This window comes from Mustela nigripes, chromosome 2 (assembly GCF_022355385.1).
Source record: "Mustela nigripes isolate SB6536 chromosome 2, MUSNIG.SB6536, whole genome shotgun sequence".
NCBI classification, from domain to species: Eukaryota; Metazoa; Chordata; class Mammalia; order Carnivora; family Mustelidae; genus Mustela; species Mustela nigripes.
Window position 1 is genome coordinate 88674325 of NC_081558.1, and position 15781 is coordinate 88690105.

Here is a 15781-nt window from a genome sequence, read left to right on the forward strand (position 1 = left end):
TTTATTTATTCATTTGACAGAGAGAAATCACAAGTAGTCGGAGAGGCAGGCAGAGAGAGAGAGAGAGAGGGAAGCAGGCTCCCCACTGCGCAGAGAGCCCGATGCGGGACTCGATCCCAGGACCCTGAGATCATGACCCGAGCCGAAGGCAGCGGACCAACCCACTGAGCCACCCAGGCGCCCAAGGGCTCTCTCTTTATAAAAGCTATCCTTCCTAAGGACTAGCACTCTTACTGTTTTGTTTAGTAATTCTATTGAAAAGACTTACTGGAGAGAAATGCCCAGGATGGCTGCAGATTGCAATACTTTAAAAAAAATTTCTTGTTTAATATTTAAAATGTGGCAGAGTAGCTGAATGTCCCACAGAAACTGACTCAGTGCAATAGCCTCTTGGGATGTCAACTCAGTTTGTGGAAGCCTTCCTATCGACAAGGGTAGTTTTAAAAAAATATTTCCAAAAGTGCAAAAATAAAAATTGAGCTCTTAAGGCAAGTTTTTCAGCTTCAATTTTAACCAAGTGGTGTAATGAATGATGACGTGGTTCACATTAATAAACAAATAAGTAAACAAGTGAATACATGCAGCAACCAAGAATAAACTAGCAGAAATGAATGTCTGGGTCACTAGCACAGAGCGTCATTTGGACAGAACATGGATCCCACCAGTTTGAATTATGCCACAAAGTTGCATCAAGGGATTCTCAAACTTTCTGCTTAGAATATTCCTTCTGCTTCATCATTCAGGAACTTTGTCTAGCTTCCTAGTTTTATTCAAGCATCCTTCCAGTAGCTGGCTAGCTATCTTAAGTTTTAGTACAGAAGTGGACATAGATGGGTTAAATAATGCGGAGAAACTTCTTCCCATCACAGCAACTGTGACTTATTGAGATGGAAGTTCTCTGTAAGAGAGAACTGTCCACTTTGGATGACAATAGGGCTCCCTCTCACTTTAAACGATCTCACCAGGGCACTGATTTATTTGGTGCTCTTAGTTCAGAATGTCAAAGTGTCTTCCAAAGGTGATTTCTTCAAAAGCATATTTGGAGTTAGTCAATGACGGAGCAATTGTTGGGACAAATGTCCCAACAAAATAGTCTGACCAGGTTACGTCACCTCTTTTATGTTTTTTGTTCATAACGGTGGTGAAAGGAAGGACCATCCCTTCTGCCTTAGAAGAGTTTCTGAGACAGAGGGATCTGGGGGTGAGAGAGCTCTTAGAAGCTGTCATACCCTCATCCCAGATTGCTGAGACAAGAGCCATCATCAGGTTAAGTATGCCCAGTATAGGCAGATGTCAAGCATTCCTAGTGCAATAATATCTAGTAGTTGTTTCAAAAGGGGAAGTTTGAAGTGATGGTAACAGGAAGAAGGTTCTTTAGGTAATAACTTGTTTTTATTGTGATAAAAGATATGTAACATAAAATCTACCATGTTAATCATTTTAAGTATAGAGCTCTGTGGTATTAAGTACACCCAGACTGTTGTGCAACCATCACCACTGTCTGTCTCCAGCACTTCTCCATCTTCCCACTGAAACTCTATATCCATTAAACACTAACTCCCAAGATTCTTTAAAAAAAAATTTAAGACCAGATTGTATTGTTTCCTGGTTTAAAACAAACAAACAAACAAACAGACAAACCCCAAACCCATAATACTTGTTTTCGCAAGGTGTGGTCTCTTCCCAGATATTAAGGAAATCAGACCTGATTCTCCCTGAAGAAAAATTATCTCAGCATGGAAGAGCCTACTGTTGACCCCGTTTGTAGGAGACCCATTCCTTCTGCTTTGGAATCATTAAAGCCTGGGCAGAGGAGGACTCCCATTCACAGCAGAAGCCTGACACATGAAGAGGTAGAATTTTCTCCATGGATGGTGTTAATTGGAAAAAAAAGCGGGGGGAGGGGGAGGGCTGGGATCCTAACATGAAGGAACAAAATAGAAAGAAGGCCCAAAGGAAAAGGGAGAAGAGAGGTTGGAGAGAATTGCTCTGGCTGTATGTGGGTAGCAGTTACTTTTTTAGACAGCACGAATAAGGAATATTTCTATTATCAGGAAGATTTACTGGGCAGTGCTGCTACAGAGTATAGTTTCTAAAGTTAGATGGACTTGATCCTGCCTATGTTGCATGTAAGTTCTGTGAATTTAAGCAAGTCATTTCATCTTTCCAAGCCTCAGTTTTCTCATCTGCAAAATGGGGACAGTAACAATATCTTCCAGTGGAAGAGCCAGCTAGTTGGGCACCAAATAATTGTTTTCTGTTCTAGGCCCCAATGAGATCACATTTCATAGCCTCCCTTGCAGTTCAGGGTGGTCATATGACTAAGTTCTAGTCACTAGAATATAGGCAAGCAACGCCAAATGCTCTTTTCTGCTAAAACTTCTGGAGGTAGCCCTCTCCACATCTTTTCTCTTCTGTGTGCTAAACTCAAATAGCAATGAGGCCTTAAGGTATGGATGAACTACAAGATAGAAGCCACTGGGTTTTCAAATTACTGTATGAAGAAGAGACAACACTGATTAGGAAGATTTCTCTTTGACTGTTATGAGAGCTAGAAATAAACTTCTACTTCATGGGCGTTCTTAGTATCATTCCACCTAGGGTAAGTATAGGGTTGAATAAGATAATCTAAGCAAAGTGTCCAGTGTCGTACCAGGTGGCTGGTGAATGCTCAGTAAATGTTAGCTCTCTTTCTGTAGCAAAGAGCAAAGACCACAGAGCAAGAGAGACCTGGGTTTAAATGAGGCTGCACTACTTAAGCAATGCTCAAACATAGTCTTGAATTCCCAGTCTGTTAAAAAAGGGGGGATATTAATGACAAATGAAAGAATTATTAAAGTTGAGAGAGTATGTAGCTTTTCTCTCATTTAGAAGCCCCTTTTATTCCTGCATGATTTCACACTGTTTAAGCTGGTTATTGCTTTCCTATGCTGCAGTATTGATTACAGATCTCAGTAGAAGCAGCCTGCTGGGTCCGGGATGCCATTTACTTAAGTGGAGTTAAGAATTCCTGTGCCATGGCTGATCCAATATAGAGACACCTAGATGAGTCTGCAATCCTCTGGTAATTGTGGGACATTTAGGCTGAGTGAACCATCCATAGGCACAAACCCAGAAGCCCTTGAGTCCAGACAAAACCCTTGAGCCCAGAAGGCCATAAAAAAAAGCACTTAAATTTTAACACATCTCAAGAGAACATAACAGGTCCATGGATCATTCAAGCTCTTTCCCCCCCTTTTAGTTGTAAGGGAGATAGAGAGGGAAGTGAACTTGCTCTCAACTGCCTGAAATTGTCTTTATTGCAGAGGTTTCCAACAATGCCAAATAGAGTTACTGACGGACCCCTTAAATCCACCTTCTTGTGTTTATTTTTTTTTAAAGATTTTTTTTTTAAATTTATTTATTTGACAGACAGATCACAAGTAGGCAGAGAGGCAGGCAGAGGGAGAGAGGAGGAAGCAGGCTCCCTGCTGAGCAGAGAGCCCCATGTGGGGCTCGATCCCAGGACCCTGGGATCATGACCTGAGCCGAAGGCACAGGCTTTAACCCACTGAACCACCCAGGTGTCCCCACCTTCTCGTGTTTTATACCAAGAATCAGAAAATGTTGGTGTAATCTATGGGGTACCTTATAATCAAATCTTTGGGCTTCAGGGAATTATAGGGCTGAATTGGGGTCACTGTCAAGGCCTGAGATCTGGGGGTTAGAACTCAGATTTTTGTTTTGTTTTGTTTTGTTTTGTTATTTTCTTTTCAAGCAGTAAGAGTCAGAAGGTTTGTTAGAGAAAAACAGGATGAAGCAGAAAGACAAGTTGGGCAACTAAGCCCAAAGGATCTGAAGAAAAATAAGAGGCACTTAAGAATCCAGGAGTTAGGAGTCACATGGTGTTGGGAATAAATGGGGAAGGTCCAAGGCAAACTCCAAAAGCAGACGCCTGGACTCAGTCAAGTCCATTTGGCACTTGAGTCAGTCTGGCTCAGAGAGTCCAAAGCAAAGACAATGAATTTGTGGTGAAAATACAATTTCAATTCAAGATGGCCTGGTCATACTTGAGAAGGAAGAGATACTATTAGTTCTCTGTAACCACAGGACAAATGGTAAGGATTTCATTCAGAAAGAAGAGCAGAACGCATACATACATATACACTTAGCTTTGTGATAGAAATACTGACCGACCTAAGAGAAGTACCAGCAAGTCACTTAGGTTTGGAGAATCAGTGGGAAGACAGTGTTTCTCAGCGTGTGCTTGGCAAATGGCTTGCACCAACATCATTTAGGAAAGTTGCTAAAATGAAGATTCCAGGACTACTGGGATCTAGGATCCTATTTCAGTAGAGCACCTCTCTGATTGGCCAGAAATCCAACTTTGGGGGTGTCACATGGGGGCTCATGCCTGCTGATAGTGCCTTCTCACCCTCTTCTCTAAGAGCCCTGTTTGGTAGAATCTATTCTAAATACTGACATTGCCTTCTGAAGAATATATACTAGATATTAATAATGTGATTAGTATCACATTTCATGGAATAGAACTTAATAAAAGCACAGTTTAAGAAAAGAAACAAAATTCAGAGGACCTGGGTGGCTCAATCGGGTAAGCATCTACCTTTGGCTCAGGTTTTGATCCTAGGGTCCTGGATTGGAGTCTGGCATTGGGCTCCCTGCTCAGTGGGGAGCCTGCTTCTCCCTCTCCCTCTCCCTCTGTCCCTCCCCTTGCTTATGCTCTCTCACTCTCAAATAAATAAATAAAATCTTTTTTAAAAAAGAAAACAAACAAAATTCAATAAACCTTATATTGACAAATGGTAGTTAGAAGGCATAATGGAAGATTCCATTTATAAGAGTTAAAGAAACAAAAACTAGGCATAAATTAAAATATAAATGTTAGAAACCTGTAAAAGAAAAACATTAATCACCCCTACAGACATTAAAGGAGACCTGAACAAATGAGAAGACATGCCATATTCTAGGATAGGAAGGTTCAATATTGAAGAGGTTTCCTTTACAATATAAATAAAAATACCATCACATTTTTTCCCTTGGTACTAGTTCTTTGTAAAGCTAAATGGACAGGAAAAACAAACAAACAAATAAATAAACAAAAACAAGCAAAATGTCCAGGAAAACCTTTAAAAAGACAAGAAATACAGAAGTGGGAAGATCTAGCTAGCTCTGCCAAGTATTAAAGTGTACTACAAAATGATTATCGGTAAGAGAAGTTGGTAAAAAGTGGTATAGAGACAGGAAAGGAAGCCACATTTTTCTGAATATACTTATTCTGTAGTTTTAACTTTAGGATCATGTAAACATTTTACCGAGTTATAGAGCAAAATTAAATTTGTAAAAAAAAAAATTCTAGAAACTGAAAGAAAAATTGAACAACCAAAATAAAAGTTCTATGGGGTAGAGGTTTGGCTATGGAGAAAAACTATTTCAAAAGAGTTTGAAAAGTTCAAAATTCATGAATTTTAAAGTGTGTACCAGGAAGCAAGGAAACTATTACATACTATTAAGTTCATGTCAAAAGAACTCAAGAGTTAACTTAAAGCAGTTTTCATTGGTTAAGCGTGCAGCAATTCAAGATATCAAAGGAATACTAGTAACTGAAATAGAAACTCTCAGATATATTAAAAAATCTATAAATTCTTTTTTAAAAAAAAGATTGTATTTATTTGAGAGAGAGAGAGAGTATGAGAAAGAGAAAGAGCATGAGCAGTGGTGGAGAGGGAGAAGCACACTCCCTGATGAGCAGGGAGCCCATCATGGGGCTTGATCCCATGACTCTGGGACCATCAAGCCCATCATGGGGCTTGATCCCATGACTCTAAGCTGAAAACATGCACTTAACCAACTGAGCCACCCAGGTGCCCTCAAATTCATAATAATACTGGGGACTTCACTAGTCACCTATGGAGGATACAAGAAAAATAGTTTGTTATTCTGACAAGTGGTTTGAAAAGAGGGAAAGATAAAGCATTTTTCCTGTCTTTCCCATATGAATCATTCCTCAGGAAATGAAATCGTTATTAAAGGAAAAGTTTTTCTTTACAGAAAACATTAAACAATAGTTAAAGAAGCAATGCTAGAATTGGAAAGTTACCATTTTGGAAGCCTCAACAAACTAAAGAATGTAGGCAGTGTTCTTCAATGACTGTTCACACCCTCAGAAAGACGCATCACTTATAAAGCATTCTTGCTAGAAAACAGATCCCAAATCGGATTAAGCCCAACTACTCCGTTATAGGGAACACAGAATATGAGAAATGTCATAGGATAAACCAGTATGGTTTCTTAAAAAGTAAATTGCAAGGGGGCGGGGGGAAGAAGGAACTAACGGGTTAAAGGAGACTTCAGAGTTATTTTGGTCTATGCAACACTTGGACTTTATTTAGACCTCAATTCGGAAAAAAAAAAAAAAAAGGCAACTTTTTTTTTTTTTTTTTAAATAAATGAGGCAGGCCATCAGTCAAACATGAACAGTGGCAGAATATTTGATGATATTAAGGAGGCTTAGTTAATATTCTTAGACATATAGCATAATTAGATATTATATAATGGTCTTATGGTTATACTTATAGAATGATTCCTTGCTCTTTAGAGACACATACTGAAGCATTTTGGGGTGAAATGATATCGGGAACAGGGCCACACCATGACCTTCATTGGCCCTTGGCATTTTTGCCTTCATGGGCCCCCTCCCACCATGGTAAATTTTCAGAATCTTAAAAATGTCAGTGCTTTCTGAGGTGAGAAAAAATTAAAACATTTTTCTCAATCTTACAAGTTCATTTTTTCCTTTCTAATCTTAAAAGAAATGAAAACAACTTCATGGACTCCTGAGAGTCTGCTGGGCCTTGGCACTGTTCTTAAAGGATGTGTTTTGCCCTAGTCTGGGATTTGCTTCAAAGCAATCCAGTGGGGAGAGGAAAGGGAAATTCGGTATTAGGGGTATGTGTGAAGGAAAACTGGCCACGAGACAGTAATTGTTGAAGTTGTGTGCTGGCCGTGGGGAATTACCATATCATCTTTCTACTTTTAGGTGTGTTTGAACATTTCCATAATAAGTTAAAGCATTGGTTTCTGAAAAGGCTTCTTTGAATGCTTTTATTTTTTATACAAAGGAGCAGTACAGAATAAATAAAAAGCAAAAAATAAATAAAAAGCAAAATAAAAAGCTGGTTATTTGAACCCGGTGTTCATGTAGGTCCTGAATAAATGAGAATCAAAGATAACAAGCCTCATTTGAGACAAAGACCTAATTGTTTAAAATTTTGCTGAGATTTAAAATCTAACCCAACAGAGTGCTTTAAAAACTAAAAAATTTTTAATTTACTTTCTAATTTTTTTGGTGGTAAGAAAAATGACACCCATATGGACGGAAATGCTGCCTGCCAATATGGTACCATTTTATTTTGGGGCAAGCTGGCTAGGGACAGCATCATGAGAATTTCACAATGGCCTTTGTGACAAAATAATGAATACAAATAAAGGGCAATACAGGAAGTCTCTCCCGCCTTTCAGAAAAGCTGCATTTGGAAACTGGGAGCAAGTGAGTGCAATATAGGTTTTGTGACCGAGTAAGCCAGTATATCAAATACTGGTGAGGGCAATTCTCCACCTCAACCCAACCCCTACCCCCAGTAAGGTTAGACACGCCTGCTGACCTCTCAGTACATCCCTCTCTCCTCTATCCCTTCACTCTGCAAAAAGGCACTGGGTATCTCCTCTGTGCCAAGCACTGTGCTCGACACCTGTACACACAGTGAACAAAAACATGGTCCTCATCCTAAAGGAGCAAACTGGAAAGAACAAGTCAGCCACTGAGGAGACAGAGATGTAAACAGAAATTTTCAAAGCAAGTTGCGAGATATTTTATTTTAAGATTTTTTTTATTTGTCAGAGAGAGAGAGAGAGAGCACGCACATGAGGATAAGTGGGGGGCACAGGGAGGGGACAGGAGAAGCGGGGAGCCTGATTTAGGACTTAATCCCAGGACTCTGGGATCATGACCTGAGCTGAAGGCAGACACTTAACTGACTGAACCACCCAGGCATCCCACAGTTTGAGAGGTATTTTAACGGGGTAGGTAGAGAAGGCTGGAAGGCATCTCATAGAAGAGAAAGAGGAATGTTTTCTGGAAGTGGAGGGATATTTAAGAGACCCAAAGGGAAGTAGCATGTTTTGAGAAAAGCAGACTGAAGAAGACATCCTGGGCAGAAAGGTGTAGCAAAGCCAAGAAGCCTGGGATAGTACAGATAGGTATGAATGCTGGGCAGAAAAGTGGTGGTAAAGGGGAGACTGGGTGATGCAAAATGCTGTTAGAGACACTAGACTATGGGAAAGTGGTCATGAAGAAGCAAATGTCAGGGCACCCGGGTGGCACAGTTGGTTGAGTGTCCAACTCTTAGTTTCAGTTCAGGTCATGATCTCAGGGTCACGAGATCAAGCCCTAAGTCAGGGTCCATGCTCAGTACAGAGTCTGCTAGAGATTCTCTCTCCCCTTCTCTCTGCCCCTCTCACTCATGCTCTCCCTCTGTCTTTCTCTCTCTCAAAAACAGTAAAGTCTCAAAGACTTTAAATAAGTCTTAAAAAAAAAAAAAAAAAGAAAGAGAGAGAGAGAAGCAAATGTCTACATCAGGGTCCTTACTTAAAGTGTGGGCTGAAAACAGTAGCAGCATCATCCCAGGAACTTTTTAGGATGTAAAAGTCTCAGGCCTACTGCAGACCTCCTGTATCAGAAATTATGAGGAAAGGTTTCAGCAGTCTGCATTTCATCAAGTTTTCTACGTGATTTTGATGCATGCTAAGTTTGAAGCCATTGGTTCTCAATCGGGAGTCATTTTGTCCTCCAGGAAACACTTAGCAATGTCTGAACAGACTTTTGGCTGTAAGACTGATGGGGGTGGAGTCTTGCTGGTGTTTAGTAGCCAGGGATGCTGCTAAACATCATAGAATGCATAGGACAAGCCTCCACAACAAAATCCAAAGGCCAACAGTGCAGCTACTGAGAAGCCCTGATCCTTCTCTCTTCCCTTACTCTCTCTCCCTCTCCAACCCCCTACATCTTTCCTTCTCATCTATCACCCATCATCTATCTCTTTTATTTTCATTTGTTCTTCTAAAGACACCAGAATACAGAACACTCACAAGGCCATAAAGGGTTCCTTTTCTGCATTTTAATTTACATCATTACAGACAACCCTCTCCTTTTATTTGATTAATAGTTCCCTATGACAATGTTGATCTATGGCTAACGGACATATTATTTGATTTCTGCCAGTTATCCTGCTGGGAATGAAATGGGGGCTGCTCAGAATACAGGCAACAATCACCACCCTAGGCCTGAAGCTGAAGCTCTTGGCATTCTGCATATGAGCTGACACATGAAGTCCCAGACAGCCAGGAGCCCTGACTTTGACGTGAAAGACAGTCCCAATGGCAAGTGAGGCTTGAAATATCTTAGCCCTTATAAGAGACAAGGTATTTGGGACAACTCTGAGCTATTCCTTGAGAGCATGGAGACAAGTGTGTCTGCTGAGAGTTCAAGTACAGAGCCCACACAGAACATTATGAAGCAAAGACACACAAGGTTACATTAAAGAAGCCAGGACTAACGGACTGGACAGCATTCTAACCTAACAACACTGTCAAATCAAAAGAATTCTATCTGAAGAAGGTTTGTGGGACCAAAAGGGTGAAAGCAATGTAAAGTTACAAAGACAAACATTGGCAATGCCCATCTAACAGCTTCCAGGGGATTGGGTGCCCTAAAAGAGCAACGTGAATGGTTAGTCTGCCTCATGGACCTATCTTCCCATAGTGGAGGTAGAGGCCCCAGGTTTCAGAGTCTGAAGTCATTCACCATCCCTGTTATCCAGCAAGGGTGGCTCTGCTCTTGGACTATTACAGTTGCCTTCTGATAGCTGTCTTTCCTACAGCTGGCCCACATAGAGAAAGGGCCCTGATTAAGCTGATGTGAATGCTGAGGTTGCCCAATGGGCATATTTCTCACTGAACATGAATTGATTGGCCTTTCAGTTTATAGGTACCAGTCTCTAGGTCTCTACTGAATTTACTTAGCCTGAATTGGTAGAATCAACTCTGGGGCATGGATAAGATGGAGCTTCCGGACTCCCAAAGCAGAAGGAGGGTCAGAACTCGAACTGTAAAAAATGCTTCCTGGAATCTGCTCCTGGCATTCTACTTCTTGTTTTCCTTTGGCCATCCTCACAATGCGTCTTTTCTTTCAACGTATATATTCCCATGATTCTCAAAAGCATTTGTGGTCGATTGAAAAAATTGGCCATCATACTTCGCAGCTCTTCTCACCAAGAGGCAGTCTATTTCCTCACTCCTTGAATCTGGGATAACCGTATGACGTGCTCTGGCCGATAGAATATGGAGGAAATGACCTCATAGGAGTTTCGTGACTAGACCTTAAGAGACTTTGTTTGCAGCTTCTGTTCTTGCTCTTTAATAACTCTAAGTTCACTGTGTATAAGTCTCCAAGCTAGCCTTCTGGATGAGGAAAGATACGTGGCTCAAATACCCAGTTCTTGTAGATGATAGCCAGTCAACCCCAGAAGGAGAGTCACCTTGTAAGTACACAGGAGTCCAAGCAAGACCAAGAGAAGAACCCCCTAGATTAACTCAACTTGCTCTTGCATAGGCTCATAGGCCAAATACATGGTTATTGTTTTAAGCTACCAAATTTTGGATTGTCTGTCATGGAACAGCAGATAATTGATACAGCAGTGTTTGTATTTTTAATACCTCGCAACTGCACCATGAACTTATTGCCACAGTTTGTCTCTGGGAAGCCATGGAATTTGCCTCTTTACAGAACACAATCAGGATTTATCTTGGACTATCTCCTGAGCTCCAGTGTCTCCTGCAGAAGAAATAGTCCCTGCATCTTTCATCAAGGTACTAAGAGATTTGAGTAAGTGATACAGAAAATGTTGGGTTTGTCAACATTCACATGAAGAGAAAGAGGACAGTTAAATACATAAATAATTGCATTTCTCAGACAGATTTCTGACCTTCAGCCGGCGGTCTGGATCTCCACTGCATAGAGAATTGACTGATACTTTGAATGATTTCCAGGCTGGGCTTAAGTTATTCATAACAACCTGAGGAAAGAAAGAGAGGGAGTGGAGGGATGAGTTGGGGAGGAAATGCTTGACATTTTCACATTTCAACATAAAAAAAAGCATTGTGGTGCTTATGAAAAGGACAATTGCCTGGAATAGATGTCTTAATGAAAACTGGGAGTAGAAAACCTTTTAAGGGTTCCCATGAAGTGGGTCATTATGGGCAGAACTCCTGTAGTCACTGGCCTGGACTTTGTGTCATAAATAATGACAGTAATACAGTCCAGCATGTGGATGCTGGGGATGACCCCTTCCACATCAATTGGAGCTAGGATTGAGGAGGCAGGCCTGCCTCTGGATCTCCAGTTCTATAGGACTGTCATTCCTATGACAGTGTAAGTAAAGACTATTGGTTGGTGTAGAGAGTGTTAGCAGATCATTTCTACTGTTAAAAAACTGAGTGGTTTTGATAACTCGTGACCTTGACTCAGAGCAGATTGCAAGTCAGAGGAGAAGTTTCTAAAAGAAAAATCCCAGGAGCATACTTATACCAGCTATCCTAGGAAGATATAATAGCATAGATCTTCAGATCTTCAGTGTCACAAACTAAGTCTGTAATAGTGGAATCCTTTCGGAAGCAGCTTACTAATTAACCCTTCCCAAGAATCCAAACAAGTCATCTTAGTCTGTCTTCAATATGATTCAAATAAGTCAGCTGGGCTTAGAATGTATTGAAGTACTAATGTACTTGCTCTGTGCCTAGGATTGTACTGTGTGCTTCAGGAAAGGGGTTCCAAAGTGTGGTCCTTAGAACAGCAGGAGAATCAGGGTCACCTAGGAACTTGTCAAAAGTTATTTTTAGATTGCATCCAGACCTACTAACACAAAGTTTGGAGGTGGGCCCCTTTATGATTCTGATGCATGGAATTCGAGAACTACTGCTCTAGGGTACACACAAATGAAGTCAAATAGAATTCTGTTATATCGATTTTTCTTCCTATGAAATTTTTAGTTAGCAGAAGTCTTAGCATTATAAAAAAATTAATTCTCTATCCAAATAACATAATTATTTTATAAGTGATTTTCTCTTCTACTGGATTCCTTAATATACCTATGAATTATTTATTGTATCATGGACTCATTATTAAATTTCTTTTAATGCATTAAAGTACAAAAATAATGTTCCTGTGGGGCTTTGTCTTGTACTCTGATACCCTGGGGATGATCAAAGTGATAGTGAGAAGAAAAGTTAGATAAAAGTGTTTGGGTTAATTTAAAGTTCTCTCCTTTGTATAAAAACACTAAGAAGTGATGATATTTCATTGCAACAGTTTTGAAAAACTCAATCGCAGATCAAAGTTTCAACTAGAAATTTCCTATGAAATTAGAATCCGTGTGTGTGTGTGTGTGTGTGTGTGTACTTCCCCCAAGAGAATGGTAGTGTCTAGTATTTATTTCATATCTGTTAAATAAGAAAGAGGAAAAAAATCGATGTCATGTTGCTGACTCATTGGTAAACCTTACAATCACATTTCTTGTGAGACTTCAGAAGCCCCTCAGCAATGAGGTATGGGAGGAGTTCTAGAGATTCTTGGGAATAGGAGAATTTACCAATACCAATAATGAGAAAAGGACTACTGTCGGGAACAGAGGAGAGAGGGATCTTATGAGAGAAATCTAATAATTCAACCTCCATCTCCTTTCTGTCTGCACATTAAAGTCCTCACTCACTGACTGGAGCAAAAGCACGAATGGACACACCACTTCTAATTCTCACCAAAGTTTATTTACTTTTCCTGGAAGAAGTCTGTCTCACCAAAGGAATCTGTATGTGTGAAAAAAACTCTGTTTGGTGGTAGCAATTAGGTGCCACTCAGAGAAACTACTGCACCTCAATCTACTCCCCAGGGATTGAATTCCAGATAATCACATTGTACTATAACATACAGTAGACATACTACCTATACTCAACTCCATTCATTATCCATTCTTTTATTAATACATTTTATTAAATGCCAACTACCTACCAGATGATATCCACAGATGTTGCCCATTCAAGACTATTTAATTCTTGTTTACCTTAAATATGACACACAAAGTTCCCCTAACGCTACTTGAAACTCTATTACTTCAGGAAAATGGAAGTGGATTTCTAATGTGAGGTAGTGAGAACATGGCACCCCCACTATTACCCTATGAAAATCATGATGGTTTCTTCTTTCTTTACTCCACCATTGTGTGTGTATGTGTGTAGACACAACAGTCTTCTCTCAGCTCTGTCATTCATCACAATCACCCCACATCTCTTTACCAATGTACTTCTCATGGACTCTCTTTGACTAACTTGTAAATAAAATAGAAAGTGGAGATTGGGGTTGGTTGTTGAATGGGTGTGTGGTACTGGGTGGTGGGGGGGGTAATAAGGGATAAAGTTTGGAGCACCAGGGAAAAAAAGGAAGGGGCTCGAGAAAGAGATGCAGCTAGATCAGGTGGCAGCTGAGACAGGTCAGCTGTTCATTGGATAGGCCTGATATCAGCCTAGTGTACAAACTTTTACTGGGGAGGCAGATCGGCTTCCCAAATTATAGTGAAGCTCAGGACAAACAAACTCCGTTCAAACCTCTGCTCTACCCCCTGCTAACTATGAGAACTTAGAAAGTCATTTGAGTTCCCAAAGATTCAGTTAATCAACTATAAAATGGGAGTAATAATAAACATGTCAAGGAATTATTGCAAGAAGTAAATAAAATAATGCATATAAATCACTTAGCACAATGCTTGGTGCCTAATCACGCTCATTAAATGTTAGTTAACATTCATATTCTTATTATTAATAAATTGCTGACTGTCTGTATTGAAGGTCAACAATGGAAAATTGGGGTGAGAAAGGGTCTTCTAATATCTAAATAGAGAATTAAAAAAGCTACATGAGGCAGAGAGTCCTCTTAAAGACAGCGAAGACTTCAGGTCTGAGTGCATAGCTACAGACATCAAGAAATGTTAAGGGGCTTCTAGAAACAGGTCAATTTATTATCTTAGGAGATGAGATGGCATAGCTGAAGATGACTCTTCTCACCTCAGTTCGATGTACAAGCTGCTGGGTTGCATCATCATTCATACGAAATATTTCCAGAAATGGGTCAGATTTACTGAAGAAATCCTAAAATAGATAAACAAAAATCAGTTATTCCCCACCTATACATATTTGATCTTGCCTTGAATCAAATGCCACTGAATTTGACCTTCCCCGCTTTGTTCTTGGCTAGAATGAGCTGCATCTGAAATTCAAGTTCTTTGAGAAGTACATTCTTGGTTAAGTAAAGTCTAAAGTATTCTGCAAAGATCAATTCCAATAATCTTGTTTGAAAAGCAACGTATCTGTTGTCTTAAAATATTAATTATAGTTATTGTTAAAGGCTCTGTCTGATGATGGCAATATCTGGGTCACCTGTGGATCTGTTTTTATTTTGTTTCTTGGTTCTTCCCCTTGGTATACCAGACACTGTATAAGAAAGATTATAAACACTTCAGATGAGTCTTTAGCTTCTGACAAGCCATTAGAAAGGGGGCAGTTACCTAAATTTGATTAAGATTGAGCTATTTCAAGATTGGTTTCTCCAAAAATCTCTAAAGTCACGATATGTTTTTGATTCATCTATTCTTTGAATATTGTCTTTACAGGGCTCTAACTGAAAGGCCTTGTGTTCCTAAGGGCTGTTGTTCCTTGACATGCTCTCAACCTTTATTTTTGTGAGACTCTCAAAGGCTTTGTTTATCTCCCTAATCTCTTGGCCCAGGTTTTTTGTTCAGTTTCTCTTTGTGCTGCTATTTGCTAATTAGTGATTGCCTCAGGAGGAAAAGACACTGAGACTGTTTTTCTGGTTCATGAATCTTGAACAATAGCTCTCTCGGTATCCCTGAACTTCAGTTTTGTTTCTCTAGGCGCATGAGATGACAAAGGCCTCTTCTCGGTTTATTTCTTGGTAACTATTTTCTGCTAGGCTTCTTAGCCTCTCTACATGGTGTTCTATGAATCAGCCTTGAGGAATTTCCCTGAGTGGAAAATCTGGATAGAATGTCTGAATCACTTCAGTGGATTTCTCTCCTATTTTGGCCGCTCAAAACTTGACTGCCTTAGGACCCCTAAACAGATGTCTCTTGTACCTTACCCAGCGTTTCTAGCCAATTTAAGTGGAAGAATAATGTAAAACAAACAGGTACTTCATTACTGGAAATAATCATAACCATATCTTTCTTTAAACTTCTTTTTTATTCCAATGGATTATAAACTCTCAGAAAGGAGGAATTATATCTGATTTCCTTTTATATCTCTACCATTTCCTCATCTTCCATAAGGTCTAGGCTTTAGTGGTACATAGTGTGTACTGAGTGTATGAAGGGGTACATTTCTAAATGAAACAATGACAGGAGTACCTGGTATAGAATAGGAGGCTATCTGAATGTCAGCCTTAGTCACCACACTCTTATTATGTATTTCATCAGGTGATTCCCCGCCCCCCCCCCCCGAATTCTAGCCTGCAGCTGAGCAAAATGAAGTCCATAGTCATCCTAGTCTTCAGCTCAACAAAATACTCTTAGGAAATATGCTGATCATAACAGTCTTGTGCTTGATGTTACTATATAAGGAAGGATAAAATTTGGTCTCAACCCTCCAAAGGTACCATCTGGTT

At 40.0% G+C, this 15781-nt stretch overlaps 1 protein-coding gene across 1 annotated transcript in view; it reads right to left on the reverse strand.

Moving 5' to 3' along the window:
* Nucleotides 1-15781, reverse strand: part of CPNE4 (copine 4) — a 453626-nt gene that overhangs the window by 98403 nt on the left and 339442 nt on the right. Inside the window, exons 6-7 of the mRNA XM_059387975.1 lie at nucleotides 14167-14250; nucleotides 11040-11129 (exon numbers count right to left, since the gene is read on the reverse strand). Coding sequence (XP_059243958.1) covers nucleotides 11040-11129; nucleotides 14167-14250 — 174 coding nt within the window. The remainder of the gene's footprint in view (nucleotides 1-11039; nucleotides 11130-14166; nucleotides 14251-15781) is intronic.